Source organism: Scardinius erythrophthalmus (genome assembly GCF_964197995.2).
Source record: "Scardinius erythrophthalmus genome assembly, chromosome: 15".
Classification (NCBI taxonomy): Eukaryota; Metazoa; Chordata; class Actinopteri; order Cypriniformes; family Leuciscidae; genus Scardinius; species Scardinius erythrophthalmus.
The window spans coordinates 22,511,614-22,529,878 of record NC_138235.1 but is presented as its reverse complement, the minus strand read 5'-3'; the positions used below and the strand labels follow the sequence as shown (position 1 = coordinate 22,529,878).

Genomic DNA, 18,265 nt, shown 5'->3' with positions numbered 1-18,265 from the left:
CAAAATGCCGAAACCCGGGATCGAACCAGGGACCTTTAGATCTTCAGTCTAACGCTCTCCCAACTGAGCTATTTCGGCTGTGAAGACCCCTAATGGACTGAAGCCATAATTTTTTGACAGTTACTAATAGTCATTTTTAATACTATTCAGAAACACACCATTCATTCTCATTCCCAAAAGACAATTTTAGTAATGAAATCATGTATGGTATCTAATTCACATGTCCTACTCCTTTAGGAGGACTTGATCTTCAAGATAAAGACACCACAGTCATTTAAAAATATACAAAATAACACAAAGTGAAAAATAAGTGGTATTATGGGGTTATGAAAACACCAGGCAGTTACCATGGTAAATACACAATACTAACATAACATGAACTGTTAATTAAACATAGCTATTAAAGTAATATACAGCACGCTCCTCCGCATTTGCGCGAGCACAGGAGTATAACTGCTGGCAGGACAGGAAAGTTCGTTTTTCTGAAGTGAGAGACTTTTTTTTTTTTTCCGTAACATCAAGTTACGAAAATAACGTTAGAATAATGACACTGACATATAATCTCATTCTGACCGCAGATACTGAATCAGGACAACGAGTTTTCCTCAAGCATTCTTTACTTAAATGGAGACTGACATAAAAATCAAAAGCTTTCACTCAAGTAATTCAAAATAAAAATCTTGATTCAGAAAAAAAAATGTTGTTGTTTCTTTGATTGCACACTCCGCGACCCATTCAAAACGGTCTCGCGACAACAAGCAAAGAAATCTACTGGTGGTCTATCGCCCTCTACAGGAAAAGCAAGGGGCGAACTTATACATTATAGTTTTACTCAGAGCTTAACACAAGAGGTCGCTCTTTCATAACGTTTGAAGCAGCCCTCAAAAGTGAGCTGAATTGAATCATAAATTCCTATCATGAATTACAAAGGGTTTAGGTTCATTTTGTCACCTTTCCTTCTTAAGATTTTAAAAACTATAATTCTACCTGGCAAAATGAAGATTTATTTTTATTTTATTTTTTTTTAAATTGCATCAAGTAGGCTATTGGTGTATTTGTATAAATGTTTTTGACAAAGTGTAGCTTTTTTTTTTTTTGCAATCTATATAAAGTGCTGTATTTTCGCTGTAATGGGTGACGTATTTTTGAAGGTCAAAATCCAAAATTAGTTAACATTTTAGTACTTCCAGTTCCATTGCCCGTAAGTCAATGGGTTTTTGGTTAAATGCCTGAAATAAGGTATTGAAGGTATGTGAAAGATATTTTCATGTTTTATTCTACCACATAAAATACATCAGTAATATCCCCTTGTGATTTTTTAAAAAGCTTTAATTAATTGTCTTGAAAAAGGCAGTCGCTAACAAGTGGCTAAATGGGACTACATGGGTTGCCGAGGACATTAAACGTTATCACGGCGAAAAGGAAAAATTAACTAATTCACTTTCACAGTTTAAAATCGTGTTCTTGCAAACTATTCCAATTAAAAATTTCAGAGAGAATGGTTTTAAATCAAAACTGAAAGAGCTGTTGCTTTTAACTTCTGCCAATTACATTCAGGCTTTGATTTATAAAAACATTGTGCTCATTTTTATGATGAACAGATGTTTAAAAAAAAAAAAGAGAAAGATAGCTTAGTACCAACTGCAGGCCTCTCAGTTTGCATTAAAAAAATGTTAACATTTAATCTCAATTAATGCCATGTCTTATTAGGTTGTTCCTTTAGAGTGTCTATGCAACATGTACATCAATTACAAAAAATAAAGCATAAAAACAAAAGCTTTTCGTCCCTGGGTGGGCTCGAACCACCAACCTTTCGGTTAACAGCCGAACGCGCTAACCGATTGCGCCACAGAGACTAGTTGTCATGGCCACTGGTATGTTTCATTAAGAAGGAAGTTTCATTGAGAAGAAACGTTTTCTGTCTACAAAACGTAGCCTGAAACACATATAAATCACACATTATGAAGATGAATTGCACATAAAGAAATTCTGAGGTCCCAAGTCCTTCATGCTTCAACACTGTTTTGTAGTAGGTGTAGTTACACTGAACTTGACACTAGATGCCGCTCTTCAATAATGCAAGAGGAATGAAATCACCAAAATAGTGGAGTTCTACATTTGTAACATGAACTGAACTTAGATCATTTTTAACTTGCATGTCATGCCTGTCAGGTCTAAAGCATGTTTAAAATCATGACTAACTGCCCAACATACATACTATCAATTCATAACAGTGCACTATTGTACACTGTGTACTGCGAATTAAGTGTAAATGTTAATTAGGCTTTGTATTCAATGGTTTAGCCATCTGTCTTTGAGGGTAAATGTGTATAAACTAAAAATCAGTATTACTTTCAGAATCACTGATATTACCTTTTGGCTAGGATTACTAATTACTACCTGATTGCACTCATAATAATAATAATAATAATTAATTACATTTATATAGCGCTTTTCTAGGTACTCAAAGCGCTTTACATGGAAGGGGGAATCTCCTCAACCACCACCAATGTGCAGCATCCACCTGGATGATGCACGGCAGCCATATTGTGCCAGAACGCCCACCACACACCAGCTTACTGGTGGAGAGGAAACAGTGATGAAGCCAATCAGTATATGGCTTCATTAAATGTACAGAGACATCACTAGTGAACCACTACAAGGCGCAACAGTAAATTTCTGAAAAAGTGTTGTGAATAAATGTTGCTGTGTAAATACAACATTCACATTAATTACTCAAATGAAGGCATAAAAACAAAAGCTTTTCGTCCCTGGGTGGGCTCGAACCACCAACCTTTCGGTTAACAGCCGAACGCGCTAACCGATTGCGCCACAGAGACTGGTGTCTCCTTCTCGAAAGATTCCACAAGAAGAACAACCAGAAAAACCACTTGTGAAAACCTGAATTATGTAGCCTACCTTGTTTCAATACATACCACTTCAAGCCGCAGGATTGCCAGTAAAGGTAGTTCAAATAGCTTTTATCTGTAAACAAAGAGAGTGAACATTTTTTTTATTTTCCAGTCAAATAACCATAGCTCCTCATACCTCCAGAGAGCACTGTGGCCTGTTGCATAAACTGCTTGGACTAGTCTTAACATTTATGCAATCAAATTTTTTTTCCATCAAGACTGGTCCTAACTTTGTAAAGTCAGTTAACTTACATAAAAATGTAGATGGGTCTACTTTGAATTGAAAAATTAAGAATAATAACCCCTAACTACTAGTTGGTCAAACAGTCTTAAAATAGAGGCTCTCCACTAAGCACATCATCTTAAGAAGTTTTATTGCAAAAAAAAAAAAATAATAATTAACCAAACTTCATTTCAGCTCATATAACGACTTCTTCGCAGTTAATGTGAACGTGTCTTCTAGTTTGGTTTGTGTTCGTGTCAAATTATCACATCTTATTTGTATAATTTAAATACGAATAGGCCAAAACGTTGTTTGTTCGGGTGTTCTTTTATTGATGGTCTTATATACAGCGAATTAATTAAGAATATTATTAAGTACCAGTATTTGTTGAACCAAACTCTCGTAATAACTGAAACAAACAACACTGGCTCAACATGGCGTCAGTGTGGCCGTGGCGGTGAAGTACATGTTGACTGACTCTGAAGGGGGCGGCGACGGTACAGGGTTTGGAAAACGTGTTTGGAAACCGTCATTATTTTCCAATTCCCTTCAGTCATTTTCCAATTGGGGGTGGTAGTGGCGAAGAAATTATGCCGCTTTAAACACTATGAGGAAATTATTTTAACACTGCAAATAAAAAATAAAATATAAAAAAACAATAACACGAGGTGTATGCATTAATGTATTTTGTTTTATGCCGTTTACGCTTATTAAAACAGTTTATATTCGTCATTGTTGAGTATATATCCTCAGGACATGAAGAACGTTTTCTTGGCATCGGGTATTGGTTCATTTCCGACATTTTAAAGTTTACTGTCCGTGCTGGGCCGCCATTACAATCGTACATTAATACTCTATATTAATAACAACTTTCACTGACATGCTATGTCTATTACTTACTCTATTACTTGTCACATTGTAACTGAGTTTTTTTTTTTTTTTTAGTTATACAACCAGTTCTCGTCACACACGCCACCACACAGCAAAATCAAGAAACATCACTGTAACAACCGAATTAATATATTGTTGTTGTTTTATACTTAATTAGGGTACAAGAATCTTACCTCTCCAATTATCTCATGCTTTGCAGAGATCACAAACGTAGTTATTCTTCTGGTTTCATTCGTTGTCATCTGGATCTTTCTAATGTGAATGTAGCGAGGAGGCGTCGTCTGATTGGCCGCCTCCACCTGAAGAATGTGATGTCATTGGCTACGCAATTACCTCATCAAAAACGCTTTTAAATTTTATATTCGTAAGAAAAATATATTTTTAATGTTTGTATTATAATATAATTATATTATATATATTATGAAATGATCTCATTTTAAATGATTAAAAACAAAAAATTCAATGATTGCATTATCATAATATATTCATTTTGTTTGAAATGGGTAATGCTATGCCTTATGTTTGTTAATAAAAAAAACTTTTAGCAATAAAAAACATTTAATGTCATTTTTTGCAAGAATGAGTTATACTTGGCATTTTATAATTTTCTACAGCAGTTATAAATCCAGAATAAAAAAAAAAAACATTTGTTTAGAACAAAACATCAAAGCAGTATATTCCTATTTTACAAAAAAAAAAAACATTTAAGTACATTCAGTAAATGTCTTAAGTAGCCTCATGACTTTCAAGTTTATGTAGATTTAAACATTAACAAATTACAACACTGAACATTTAAGATATACTACCCATACAGTAAAGAAGTTTTAAAAACTGAAATTGGTCTGCAAGGAAGGACCAAAAACATAACTTATGGGCACTTTACAGTAATCAGTTTCACAATATAATTTTTATAATTCTGTTTTCTGTAATAGCTAACTTTCAGTTATTTCCTAGTTAAACATCTTGCTCAGCCTTTGACCAAGTTTACTGTTTAGGTCTTTTAATTGGGAGTTCACTTGTTTCAGAGCAGCGCGAGCTGATGCAGAATCCGGTTGGAGTTCCAGAATCTTTCCAAAGGCCATGCGGGATTCCTCCAGTTCACCCAGCTGCATGCAAGCTTGCCCAAGCCGGTACCAGGCCTTAGTGCTCTTTGGGTTCAGCTCGGTGGCCTTGATACTGCTGTCTCTGGATTTACCAAGCTGGCCTAACTTAAGTTGGCATAAAGAGAGATTGCAGTGAAGCTCTGCTTTTACATTTTTGTACTCCTCCTCAGTTGGAATGGAGGAATCATCAGCACTTTCTGCCAGCTCATTTTCTTTATCATAGCATGGTGTCAAAGCTGCATCATTATCATCTCCATCCACATCTTCTTCAGACGTCTCGTCTCCTGGGTTTCCTCTTGTCTGGCCGTTTAAAGTTATTGCCAGCTTTACAGCTCTGCAATAGCAGTCTGCCGCACCCCAGATATCTCCATTCCCAAACCGCTGACCACCCCTCTGCTTGTGAGACAGCACCCAAGCCCACTTCTCTCCAGGTGTCATCTGCCAAGACTCCTGCCCAGGGGTCAAAGAGTGAAGTTGAAGAGTAAAGCAGTCGGCCTGCTGTGACAATCCTTGCCCTGTTGTATTTTCAATCTGGGTATCATTAGCATCACTGCAGGCTGCTTTGGAGTTCCAGGCACTTATTGTGAACTGCAATAAAAAAAAAACATTTATAGATGAGAACATCACATTTTCCCATGATATACATAATATATTATAGTTGACATGAAACGGAAGTTGCAATAGTCTTTTCTTCACTATTGTGACGGATATCTAGAGATGCACCGGTCGACCGGCCATTGATCGGAACCGGATGTTTTTTTACTCTAAACACTCGATTTTGTTTCTTTTGAGATTTGAGATTCAGTTGATCTCTGTTCTGGGCTTGCACATAAACTGCACTGCAATAATTTCCCAAAATGTAATTTGTGTGGAAATATTATGAAATCTGTGAACTGTGAAATCTGTTAACAGAGGCCAGAGATAGAAAATGCTGAAGACGGACACAAAGAGCACAGACACGTCAGCAGAGAAAATACTGTACCAGGCACAGCAAGCTCATTGTTTGCGATGCTTAAAATATTTTGAATTGGGTGTGGAGTTCATATGAACGTATCTCTGAAGGGAACTGACTGTCTTCAGAAAAGTGTCGATTGCATTTTCTTTTCCACTACCTCAGTATAAATGCGTATTAAAGTAGTTTATAAGCACCACCCACTGTCCGAGAGTGAATTTGCATTTTCATTCAGTCTGTCTGCTGTTGTTTTGTGTAGGTATTTTTATTTAGCATCATTTCACAAATCTAAAGTCAGACCACTCTTTTTTTTTTCTTTAAATCTTGAAATTATACAATCTAATTTAAATCAAAAACAACTGGTCATGCTACATGTGTGCAGCATCTTTGTTTGGATCGTGATTAAAATGCAGTGGTTGCCTCTAATTACAAATGGATACAGTTTGGCCAAATAAACTACAAATAAATTTGCTTATTCAAAGAAAGAAAAAAAAATCAGCAACCGGTATCGGAATCGGCCTATTTGCTTGTAAAAAATCAGGAATCAGAATCGGCCATGAAAAATCATGATCGATGCATCCTTACGTATATCTGAGTGAAACGGCTTCTGGAATGAAAAGAAGAAAAAAAAAAAACTAGGGCGGCACTTGATTTCATCCTCAGGAGTTGATTGGATCGCAGGTAGTTGGGGCGTTGCTAACTATATGGACGCATTTCTGAATGCCAGTTTGCAGTTATTTGTGGAGGATAAATGGGTCATTCAATGTCAAATCAAACAAATTTTGGAAACTTTTTGTTAATATTTTTTCTGGACAAAGACAAACATAAATAGTGATGAAAGCCAAAATATTAAATGTCATGAATGTATATTAACCGAGTAATCCACTATTTTGTAGAGGGGGTCAAAATGACAATTTTCGCCTGGGATTTGGAGCCAAATTAGAGGGGGGTAAAAATGACATTAGAAAGATGGCAGCATCATTATTTTATTTTTACGCAGAGATTGGTAGGTCATTAGTTAAATCTGTTTACTTTAGCAATCTTTGTTGCATTATATGCCAATGGTGACTGTTCAAAAATTGTCTTTTGCCCCAAGTTTGTATGACTGTAACTTAAGAAGTATTAAAGCTATCTTAATTTCCTTTTTAGATTGTAGTTTTTAACAAATTTTTCTTTTGAAACTTCAAGGCCCTATCTGGTTCAATCCCATAGATATGGGGATCTCAGTGCAGCTCTATGTTCAGTTTGTTGAATTTTACCCATTTTCAATGGTCAAAAACCAAATGTGATTCACTTTGCACACAGCTGATACTTACTGTATTTAAAGAGGAATGTCTGAAGAATAAATTATGTTGAAACTAGCAATGTATCTTGTTTCCCTCTTTTAAAATAATTGCATACAACATCACACTCTGAGTGCCAAAAATCCACTGAAATGATCAAGTTGAGGCACATAAACTTGCGCCTCTAAAATGTGTAATTATAAGAATCTGTATTTGAATCAGTTTCAGGGATATTTGGAAGAATTTGGAATTTGTTCATGAAGCTACTAAGAGTTCAAATATACAGTATCATAAAAACATGTTAACACATTGACATCCCAATATCTCTGGGACTGAATCATATAGAGGCTTAAAAATTAAGATTCCAAAAGAAAAGTTTCATAGGAAAAAGATTCGACAATTATATTAAGATATCTTCTTGAGTTACAGACATGTAAACCTCAGAAAAAAATATGTTTTTTTTTTTTTTGGCACTCAGAGAGGTATGTTGATTACTCTTTAAAAGAAAACAGTATCACCTGTATGCAAAGTGACCCACATTTGGTTTTTGACCATTGAAAATGTGTAGAATTTACCAATTTACTCATGGAGCTGCATTAGGATCTCCATATCTCTGGGACTGAACCATATAGGGCATTAAAAAAGATACTAAAAGAAAAGTTTGTTAAGATCCAGAATCTAAGATGATATTAAGATATATTTAAAAACTTTTTGAGTTACAGGCATGCAAACTCACCATTGGCATATAATACAACAAAGATTGCTAAAGTAAACATTTTTAACTAATAGACCTACCAATCTCTGCGAACAACATATTTAACAATACATGTCATTTTACAGTAAAATATCTTAAAATTGTGTTTTAGTGTAAGTCCATATTTTTGATTTGCCCTTACCTCACACATCTCTCCAGCCCTCATCCCTTCCAGGCAGCCCTCAGTAATGTCACACTGTCCTTCGCCCATGCGCAACACGAACCACTCATCCAGTTGGACCTGCAGTACAGAGTCCTGCGAGCGGGGATATGAGGAGGCTTGCCCGCTAGAATCAACGCTAGCTGTTGATTCTTGCTCTTGAGAAGCGGTATGCAGTGTGTCTTCCCCTGTAACAGTCTTTCGCCGCACCTTGACCTTACATAGTGACCCCATCATAGGCGTGCTGTCCCCTCGTTGTCTTTCTCTAAGCCACCTTCGGCGCACCTCCCACAGACCACCGGGGCACGCGGAGATCCATGACGTCTCCGCGGGGACATGATCAGGCACTTGGAATGTTGTCATGACGAAGAATTCTAAAAGACCTAAAATAATTATTATTTGATGGAATAAATAACTGCAGACTAAAGGGAATGCTATCAGGAGACCTGTTAGCACTGTGATGCAAAGTATTTTGCACTTATTTTAAACCTAGCGCATCAATAGTTTCAGACATGCATGGGTATTTAAAACAGAACACGTTTATATAACACATCAGTGAACTCTTTAGTTATTAGGAAACATTAGTGTACCTACTTTAGTGATGGTTGTTGCTGTCAGACTCTCTTCTTCCACAGCAAATATCTCACAATGAATGCCTTCAATCGCCCTCTACAGGTGCGGCATGGAATGAACGTCTACTTTACACTTGCACTTTGAGTTTGACTTGTTTACACGGTTTCATTGACAAGGCTAGTCCCAGACTAAAATGCATGTTTGAGCGGTTTTAACGGAAAGCAACTTGCACTGACATATCTTAAAATATGTCAGTCTGATTGTTTTGTCTCAAGATGCACACCCGTAATTGATTTTTTTCATAAGACATGTTTTAAAAAGCATGTTTGAACGGAAAGCAACTTGCACTGACATATCTTAAAATATGTCAGTCTGATTGTTTTGTCTCAAGATGCACACCCGTAATTGATTTTTTTCATAAGACATGTTTTAAAAAGCTGCTTAAATGTCCTAATTTAACTAAGGCCTAATCCTGGCTTAATCTAAGCCCTGTCTGTGAAGCCAGACCTAGATGTCGTTCTTTGGGGCCAAAAAGGATGCAAGTTACTGCATGCAAAAGTTTGCATTAACCTGTGCTAAAAAACAAAAAAAAAAACAGGTAAAATACTAACTAACAAGATGCATATACTCTCAATATATATAAAACAAATAGACTACAGCGTAATCTATAATACCATGTGCAAAAGCTTTATTTATCTTTTATATTTAAAAGCTTTAGCTTTTTTGTTTGTTTATAGGCTATATATCCAAGTCCATATTTTATGGTGAAAAACAGTAAGTGTTCCTGTGACACATCACATTGGATTACATTTTGCTTAAAATGTCTTTGTAAACAGTTTTGTACATAACTCTCTTACATTACTAAATTTGTATCCTTTTTATTTAAGTGTGATTCTATTATTGGCATTTTAATCTGATGAAGAGCTGTGCTGCTCGAAAAGTTGCATTATAGTACTCTGGTGACGAGCAATGTTGGGTTTGACTCATAATTACTGTAATTGATTTTTTTTTCCTTGAAAATGTTAAGTAAGGGATTACTCCTTTTTTTCTGCAATTTAATTACAGTTACTTATCATGTAATTGCATTAAATATAGATTATATAACAATTCTATATAAAACATTAGTGGATTTAACATCAACATTTATTTTTATTTTTTATGTAACCTAAAAAGAAAAAGAATTTCCGAAAGGACAATAAACTTAAACTTACTTACCTCTCCCTTTAAATACTTTGGTCAGTTCAAGAGTAATTTATGCAATTTTATAATATTTTTTTGAAAGAATTAAAAGAGCAGGAATAAAAATTACTTTAGAAAGTAATTAGCAATGAGTAATGCAATACTTTATAGAGAGAGTAATTAGAACAATATTCTAATTATTCTGTTGAAGATGTAATTATAGTAATTAATTACTTTTTAGAGTAACTTACCCAACACTGCTGGTGTACTCAGTAAAATAAAATGTGAGCAACAGTGTGCTGTTACTTTTTATAAAGTTTTGGTCATGCACAGATATTGTTGAATGTGCATGCATGCTTTCAATATTTTTAGACATTGCTCATGATCTTTTTGATCAACTTTAATTCATCCTGTTCTTCTGTTTTATTACTAAGGTGGTTATCAGAGTATTTTAAGTGAATTTTAGTACCACAAGTGTGTAAGTGTATTATTAATATTATAGTATAAAATACAAGGTTATGAAGAGTAAAATATTCAGGTACCAAAATACTTAAATGCCAAAATAAATGCTTGTAATGCCTGAAACAATGTAAGGTGAATTTCTGGCAAACACATCAGCCAGTTTTTATCTATAATAAAAAAAAAATTGTTGGCACTGCTGGTGTACATTGAATATACAGTATGTTATATGCAGTCTATTGTAGAATGGAAATGCAAAAAACAAAGAAGTATAAACTAATATAGGCTACTTTTCAGTAGAAATTATGTTTGAAAGTGCAGCCTATATGTGTCTTTTGGAAGTAGAAGACTAGGGCAATGAGTTTTTTCTGTTTACCTTTAAAATTACTGGTGGTATTAGATGGTACCATGTAGACCTACTTTGATAGAGCATTCGTACTATTTACACAGAGGTGGACAGTGACAAAGTACATTTAATATACTGAACTTACACTTTTTGAGTATCTGTACTTTATTTGAGTATTATTTTTTCTGGAAACTTTTTACTTTAACTTCACTACATTTGAAAAACAAATATCGTACGTTTTACTACATTTCTGTCAAGGTCCTTATAGAAATTAGTAACGTCAGTCAGTGGATGATTTTGGTTGGAAATGAAAGTCGGTTTGACGTCAGAACCAGACGTCGGATTAACGTCATAACCCGCCCGTTGAATTTACGTCAGAACCCGACGTCGGACAGACGTTGGATTTTGATTGGAAATGAAAGTCGCTTTTTAGACTTGTGAGATTGAATAAATGCACTTATTCAATCTCACATTCAATTTCACACCTGGAACTGTGTTCTAGAAATAAATTTTGATATTGATATGAGGGTAGGTATGCAGGCATAGATTCAGAGGCATGCGGTTCTGTAAGTATTACATATAACAATGCAACAATAATAAAACAATGCATTGACATTTACTTTTTACTTTTGATACTTAAGTAGGCTACTTTTAAAAACGAGTAGCCTACTTTTGTACTTTAACTTTACAAGTGACGGTTTTTAATATTTGACCAGTAGTATCTGTACTTTCACTCAAGTAAGGAAGTTGTGTAGGCTACTTTGTCCACCTCTGTGTGCAGCGAGCCTCACTTCACTTGTTCATAACAAAAAAAGAAGAAAAGATTGGCTGTTGTGACCAGAGGGGGCGCGCTTGCTATCGAGTCTACACGCTGAGCTGTTTCCTGGGTGCACACGCAGCGTCACTGTCATGCCGTCCACACTATGTGGCAGAGCGTGTGTGTGTGCGCGTGCATGTGAGAGAGGCGGGTTGGGGTAGAGGCAGAGTTTCGGAGCACGTTCAGTTGACAGGCGTCGCCGTTGCTACTCGATTCCGATAACAACACAAGCAAAGACCCGGAGTTGTCGCGAGATACGCGCCTTTAACTGGATTAAGCCGAGAAAAGCCGTTTTGGACGGACCGAGCTCAAGGCGGATGAGCGCAGCCCGCGGGAGGGCAAGTGTGTTTCTGCGGCGGGGTCCAGGTAGCGAAAGATGAACAAAAACCACCGAGTGCCGAGCAACCGAACTCTGAACGCCGTGGAGGTGAAGAGCAAGGTGCGTAGCCAGCGGGCCAATTACTAATTAATTAGTGTTCAATCAAAGAATGATAAGTCTTTGTGTTAGGAATAGACTTAACAGTACATTTGGGTGTTAAGACACAATCACACTGTCCTGGTAACTTAAGTTTGGCCAACCTTGTGAGTTCAATCGACCGTTGCTTTAGTAGCCTACTATGAGGACACAGTATGTCCGTAGTTGTTGGGGAGAATTGGAGTGTTTTGACAGGTGCTCTTATTTCATGTTGTCAGGTGTTTATTATATTATAAATATAATGCCTCAAAGTTTTTATTTGAGTTGTTTTGTAAATGTTAACTTACACAATTCGTGCGTGTTTGACCAGTCTGTTTAGTCACAATATCTCCCAGTCTATGGCAAGCCGTTTAATAATTATTCATTTAAACTAACTAACGTTAGTTCACTATCTATTTTATGTTCCTGATACTTATTTTAAGTACTAATAAGTAATTTAATATTTATTAGCATTCAAACTAATAATCATTCATTACATATAGGCTACAAGCACTTATTCCTTTGCTTCTAGTCAAAATCCCAATAGTGACGAATAACTATTCGTGTTTGCCTATACAAGCTGCTGTTACCATTGACATCTATTGGGATCTGTGGTTCAGATATCAAGTCAGACTATGTAGTAGTTCTTGCTGGTCACCGTTCCAGTTTTACTAGAGGCTATTATTCATGAGGAACTATGCCAGTATGAGACACAAGTATCTTTCTTAGTTGCTACTAGTAACACTTCTTATCTCATTTAAAAAGATATATATATATTATTGCTTTTTATTTGTCATTTTTTAATGATGTTAAAAGTGAAGCTGTCATTAAATTATGATTATTTTGTAGTTCTATTTAAAATGTTGTTATTGCCAACTGGTATCCATGCTAATGAGTAATGACTAATAAACAGGTACTTGTGTCTATTCAAATAGTACTTGAAAAACTGGAATAGATACTAGTACTGCTATGATTAGAATAGTTACCAGTAACAAAAGAAAAGGTATCTAACTAATGCTTATTTTCTAGTAAAACCAGAATAAGTTGGAAATAAATATCAGAACCACAGATCCCAATAGAATTCAATGGAAAAACTCGTAATTTGTTTACCAGTAACAATATAATAGAGACTATTAGCAAAGACTAATTGAATAGATTCTAGTTCCTATCGGATTAAGTGCAGTTAATTTTTAAAAGTGCTAGTAACACAGGTAGCCTAGAAACTAGTATGTTTTAAGGAATAAGTGCTAAAATGCCTTGTGTAAGTAATGTATCAGTTTATCAAAAGTCTTTCTTGCTTCTAAACTTGTGTTCCCTCAGTCTCTTGGTAAACAAGCGGCTGATTCCAAACTTCACATCCACATGACAAGATCATGTTTGAGGAAATTAAATATTGACTCTTCTCAACAAAAATAAGTTTAATCAAATACCAAGCTACACATGTGATAAATAAGATAACTGTTACTTAACCAGTCTCACACAGTGAGCCTTTATCTCAACTGTGATGTGAAGGCAGTTTGAGAGGCATTATACATGCCTGAACAACAATACAGAAGATATTTATAACTTCATACCGCTGTAGTCTGATGTACAAACCAAATGTTGGTTTTGTCTCTCAAAACTAATAACATGTCTGCATACAGTACAGGGTTCTGGAAATTTGTCTAGGTAGACGGTTCAATCTCATTCATAGCTTTTTCTTGTTCATGTCCATGTTATTGTAGGTAGGGATAGTTGTTCACAATCACCGCCAGAGGAATGTATGTGCTGTTTAGTAAATGTTTATTCAGGTTTTTCTTGTGTTGATAATTATGGATGACACTGTAAACAAGAGTCTGGTCATACTCACTCCACCAACACAAAGATTTACAGGGCTACTTTATAATGGACAAGCCATGCTTGGCTAGTGATGACGTTACAGCTGACTAAGTCTCAGTCCTCCCACTTACGTTATGTTTTTTTTTAATTGCCAATCCATTTCATAACTTATTAATAGTGAAAGAATTTAAGGAGTCTAATTTTAATAATTACATTTTTGCATCAGATTTTTTGCCCATGATTTTCCTGGTTTATAAATAATTTACATGAGTAATTTTTTTGATTGCTACTCATGCTGCTGTTCTATATTTAGTTACTCTATACTAAAATCTAATGCTTTTTTCCCCTTAAAGGGATAGTTCACCCAAAAATGAAGAATCTGTTGTAACATAAGTTAGCAAAAAGGGGGTCATTTAAATTGTTCTTGTTGCTTGTATTTAATTTATAGGTTTTGGATTTTTAATGGTCTCTGCCTATTTTAAGATTTAGATCATCGTCTAAAACGAATTCCCTGGAAGAGCGCTTTCCCGTTAAGAGCGCATGTTGGAGGGAGTTGCTCTGTGACGTAATAGTTTTCAGTGTGTTTTCATTTTCTTTTCGAAACAAAGTATATACATTTTTAATATCAGACATTTATCGATTATAGATATATTTATCAATTACAATGAATGGCAACTGGAGCTTTCAAGTTTCAAAGAGGAAGCAAAAATAACATAGAATCATAACACAAGTTTATTTAGCAATATTTATCAGTGAAATTTTACATTTCCGTCGGTCTATCACTCAAATCATACTTCAGAGGACTTGGAAGTTTCTGTGGTTATACAATGAAAACTTTGTGAAATGATTGTTGTTGTACTTCTTGTTTTACCATGTCATTTGTGCGTACTGATGTCTGTTCAATGTTGTTAGTTTGGAGCAGAATTCAGGCGGTTCTCTTTGGACCGGTCCAAGCCGGGACGCTTTGATGAGTTCTATGGCTTGCTGCAGCATGTGCATCGGATCCCTAACGTCGACCTGCTTGTGGGTTACGCCGATGTTCACGGGGACCTGCTGCCAATCAACAACGATGACAACTACCATAAAGCAATGTCCGTGGCAGCGCCCCTGCTCCGTCTCTTCTTGCAGCGGAAAGGTGAGGGTAGTTTTTTTAAGTGGGTTATTGGTCAAACTTCAGCACTCACAGTTCATTTGTCCATCTGTATGATTTATATGTAGTTGAATAATATGCACAAATGTGTTTCAACTGATAATATAGGCCTATGTGGAGGCAGTAGCTGTGCTTCAGGAAGCTGTCAGACCAGAAGTGGTGCTTTTTTGTTTATATATCAGTTATATCAGATTATAATGTGACAGGTTATGTTGTCCTAAGGGAAGCGAGTATATCTGTGTGGTAACTTAGTTGCTAGCTGGGATAAGTCTCATTCCAGATAAATTCTCTTTGTCAACACAGCTGAATTTAAATATTCATTGTTTATCTTTCCTAAATGTTTATCATTGTTTATTTGATTGATATTGTATCTTAAAGTTATTTACTGTTTTACATTTAGCCTATGATATTTAAGACATTTCGCAAGGCTTATTATATTGCATAATCTTCTTTTAGGCCTATGTGTTTTTCTTAAAATAATGTAGCTGAGTGTTTCTTAATTTGGGTTAAAAGTCTTCAGACTTCTAGACTTTGAACCCTTGGCTAAGCTTATTTGAAAGGAACAATATAAAGTTAAGTAACGCAGTTCACAGTTGTTGTGTGGTTGTGGCCCCAGACTGTGGGGTGCCCCACTCTAAGCTGTGTCTGTGTGCCATATGACCTGTAGATGGTAAGCCACTTTGTCAGGTGGAGATTAGAGGGGTCACTGTGTAACATTGTGTGGCCTGCGTTTCAATTACACGGTGACGCTAGCTTCATGCTGTGACCTGTTGCTATGGCAGAATATGTCACGGAAGCACATGAGGTCCCGCCCACTTTTTAACTCTGCATAGGGAGTCTTATCTTGTCACATGTTTTAGTTCTTTGAGTGCATGCCATGCGTGTGTATGTAGGGGGTACGCAGACATTATTCCAAAGGCTAGATGTGATGTTTAGGCTGGTACCCTAAATGCAACATAGATTAATATGCACACTTGTTATAGGCTGATTAAGTAAGTCCAAATGAAATCTGAAGCCTTTTTTAATACATTTTTTGCATTTTATGTGGAAATTTAATGTATTATTTAAAATCCTAAACTTGACCGTTGGTCTTCTGTGCACAGCTACGTGACGTGCTCGTTCATGAGACTCCGCAGTTCACTCCGACTTGCCCAGAAAAAGCACACGTGTTATGAGAAATAAAGACTAATAAAAACATGACCACATCAGATCCACAGTGTTTTTTGCACTTTGTAGGGAGCCAGCACACTATTTTTGAAATCACATCAAAGTGCACACAGTAAGACTGTCAAACTAACTGAAATCTTTTGTGCAGCGTCTTGCCGTCGTTGAATGGCACACATTCAGTGATCTGGGTTAAGATAGCCTTCGTTGTGGTTGGAGTTTACGTGGGGGATGGGGGGGACTGGAGCATTCTTGAGCGGTGCGCCTCGTCTGTGGATTGTGTTTGGAATTCTGGGTTTTGTTCTGTCGTAGCCTGTTTTGCATATTCAAGTGGCTTGACTTGAGCTCAGCTTACTGGATCTTTAATGAGGATGTTTTGTAGGGTGTAAATGTACGTCTAAACACTCCAAATGAGGGTTTATGTGTTTCTATAGGTGTCCTGTCCCAACACAGACATGCATGCTTTTTCAGACAACATCAGGATTACTACAATACACCAATACCCATGCTTGTTTACCTGCTACCATGGCAGCAGTGAAGAGCCCAAGCTGATTGGGGTTAATGACGAGATTCTTGAGTGGTGATTGTAGCATGCTGGAATAGATATTAGATATTCAGGAATCAGGATTGTGGAGGACCGGACCAAATTTAATCATTTTAAGACTCAACCATTGAAAATGGTGAATCCTCTGTCTGAATACTGAGTGGGACGTCCCTCCACCCTCAATGTCTATGGTGGTTACGGCACTGTCTGTCTGTTGTGGATACACGTTTGCTGGCTTAAGGGGTGTTGCCACCTGTGTGTCTATTTGCATCATTGATTTCCTGATCAGACATCCTGCTCAGCTGCTACTGTATGTCATAATATTGGCTCTTTGCTCTATATATTCTGTGCTCTACATTGTTACCAACTGATTTCAGGAAATAATCTCTGTTACAAAACCTCCTTGGACAGTGTTTTAAGGCATCATAGGAATGCTCCTGATGTGAAATGTTCCTTCAATGTTATGCAGCCCTCTAAAATACCTCATTTTGGGCAGCATTGTTGCAGCAACCTCTTTTCTCAATAGTTCATTTAATACAGAAAGACAAAGCTTAATCTAATCAAAACTGATTACACCCAATGTGATATATTTATATGCTTATTAAGATCATGTTTATACACTAGAAAATAAGTTGTTAATGTAGTAAAAAAAAGTATTATGGGATGGCATGGCATATTTTATTGTATATAGCGCGATTAAAGCAGCTTCTCAAGGCACTTTGGTTGGTCTACTTGTAGATCTACTTGGTTTTTACTGATAACCACCATAATAATACAGGTGTTAAATGTATAACTCACTTGAAGCTAAAATTTCAAGCATGGGTTACCTTACTTGGCCTTCACATTTTACAGTTAACCAATCAACAGGTATTTTTCTGGAAAATTTACATTTTATACAGTGTAGCTTAGAAATTAGCAGGACAGAAAAGGGGTATGCAACATATGCATTGCATAAGTATCATAAACATATCCTGCTCAATCTCCACACCCACCTTCCTTTGGCATGGGGGTACCAAATCTTTCTTTGCTTTCACCCTAAAAATGGCATTGTTGCGCCCTGTTAGCAACATCCAAAGATTAAAGAGTCGAATCTCCCGAGCTCTTCACACAAGGATCATTATTTATGTGGAGTGTGGACTTGCTGCCTCTGCATAGCGTTCTAAATCTGTCACTTATGAGGTCCATTTCGGTTAGGATGCTGCCTTAGAACTTAGAAGAAAGCTCCCTATGTGGCAGCTGACAGCTCACTAGGTTTTGAGCAAAGCTTCAATTTGATCATTTACTTGATAGGTTTAACATTTAAACCAAATTACAAAATCTTGTTTTGAAGGAGGTTGTAGTTGAGTATTTCCGCTGAGATTAATATACGAGTCGGCTAATAGTATTAGCATTAATCCGTCTTTTGTTCACTAAAATTAAAACTTTCATCTGTTTCTAATAATAGCCCTGTGATTCATTTCATTGTGTCATTCATTACACATTA

General features: G+C 36.2%; 2 protein-coding genes across 3 annotated transcripts; one reads left to right on the top strand and one right to left on the bottom strand.

Moving 5' to 3' along the window:
• Positions 1-4,569: 4,569 nt before the first annotated feature.
• Positions 4,570-8,951, bottom strand: fkbpl (FKBP prolyl isomerase like). 2 transcript variants are annotated; one of them, XM_081385804.1, is made up of 3 exons: positions 8,873-8,951; positions 8,261-8,661; positions 4,570-5,717 (listed from the first exon to the last, which is right to left on the bottom strand). In XM_081385804.1, the coding sequence occupies exons 2-3, from the start codon at positions 8,639-8,641 to the stop codon at positions 4,977-4,979; spliced, it is 1,122 nt and encodes a 373-aa protein (XP_081241930.1). In that variant the 5' UTR covers positions 8,642-8,661; positions 8,873-8,951; the 3' UTR covers positions 4,570-4,976. The 2 variants fall into 2 exon arrangements, with proteins under 2 accessions (XP_081241930.1, XP_081241931.1); XM_081385805.1 differs by having other exon boundaries at positions 8,261-8,652.
• Positions 8,952-11,896: 2,945 nt separating this feature from the next.
• pard6b (par-6 partitioning defective 6 homolog beta (C. elegans)) lies at positions 11,897-15,788 on the top strand (the record flags this gene model as incomplete). The annotated part of the gene is made up of 3 exons (XM_081386512.1): positions 11,897-12,091; positions 14,837-15,059; positions 15,742-15,788. The coding sequence occupies exons 1-3, from the start codon at positions 12,029-12,031 to the stop codon at positions 15,786-15,788; spliced, it is 333 nt and encodes a 110-aa protein (XP_081242638.1). The 5' UTR covers positions 11,897-12,028.
• Positions 15,789-18,265: the final 2,477 nt, after the last annotated feature.

Coding starts and splice junctions, on each gene's coding strand:
- fkbpl (XM_081385804.1), bottom strand. CDS start 8,641: ATGACAACATTCCAAGTGCCTGATCATGTCCCCGCGGAGACGTCATGG. Junction 5,718..8,260: donor GGGCTGGAGAGATGTGTGAG/GTAAGGGCAAAT, acceptor TTTTTATTGCAG/TTCACAATAAGTGCCTGGAA.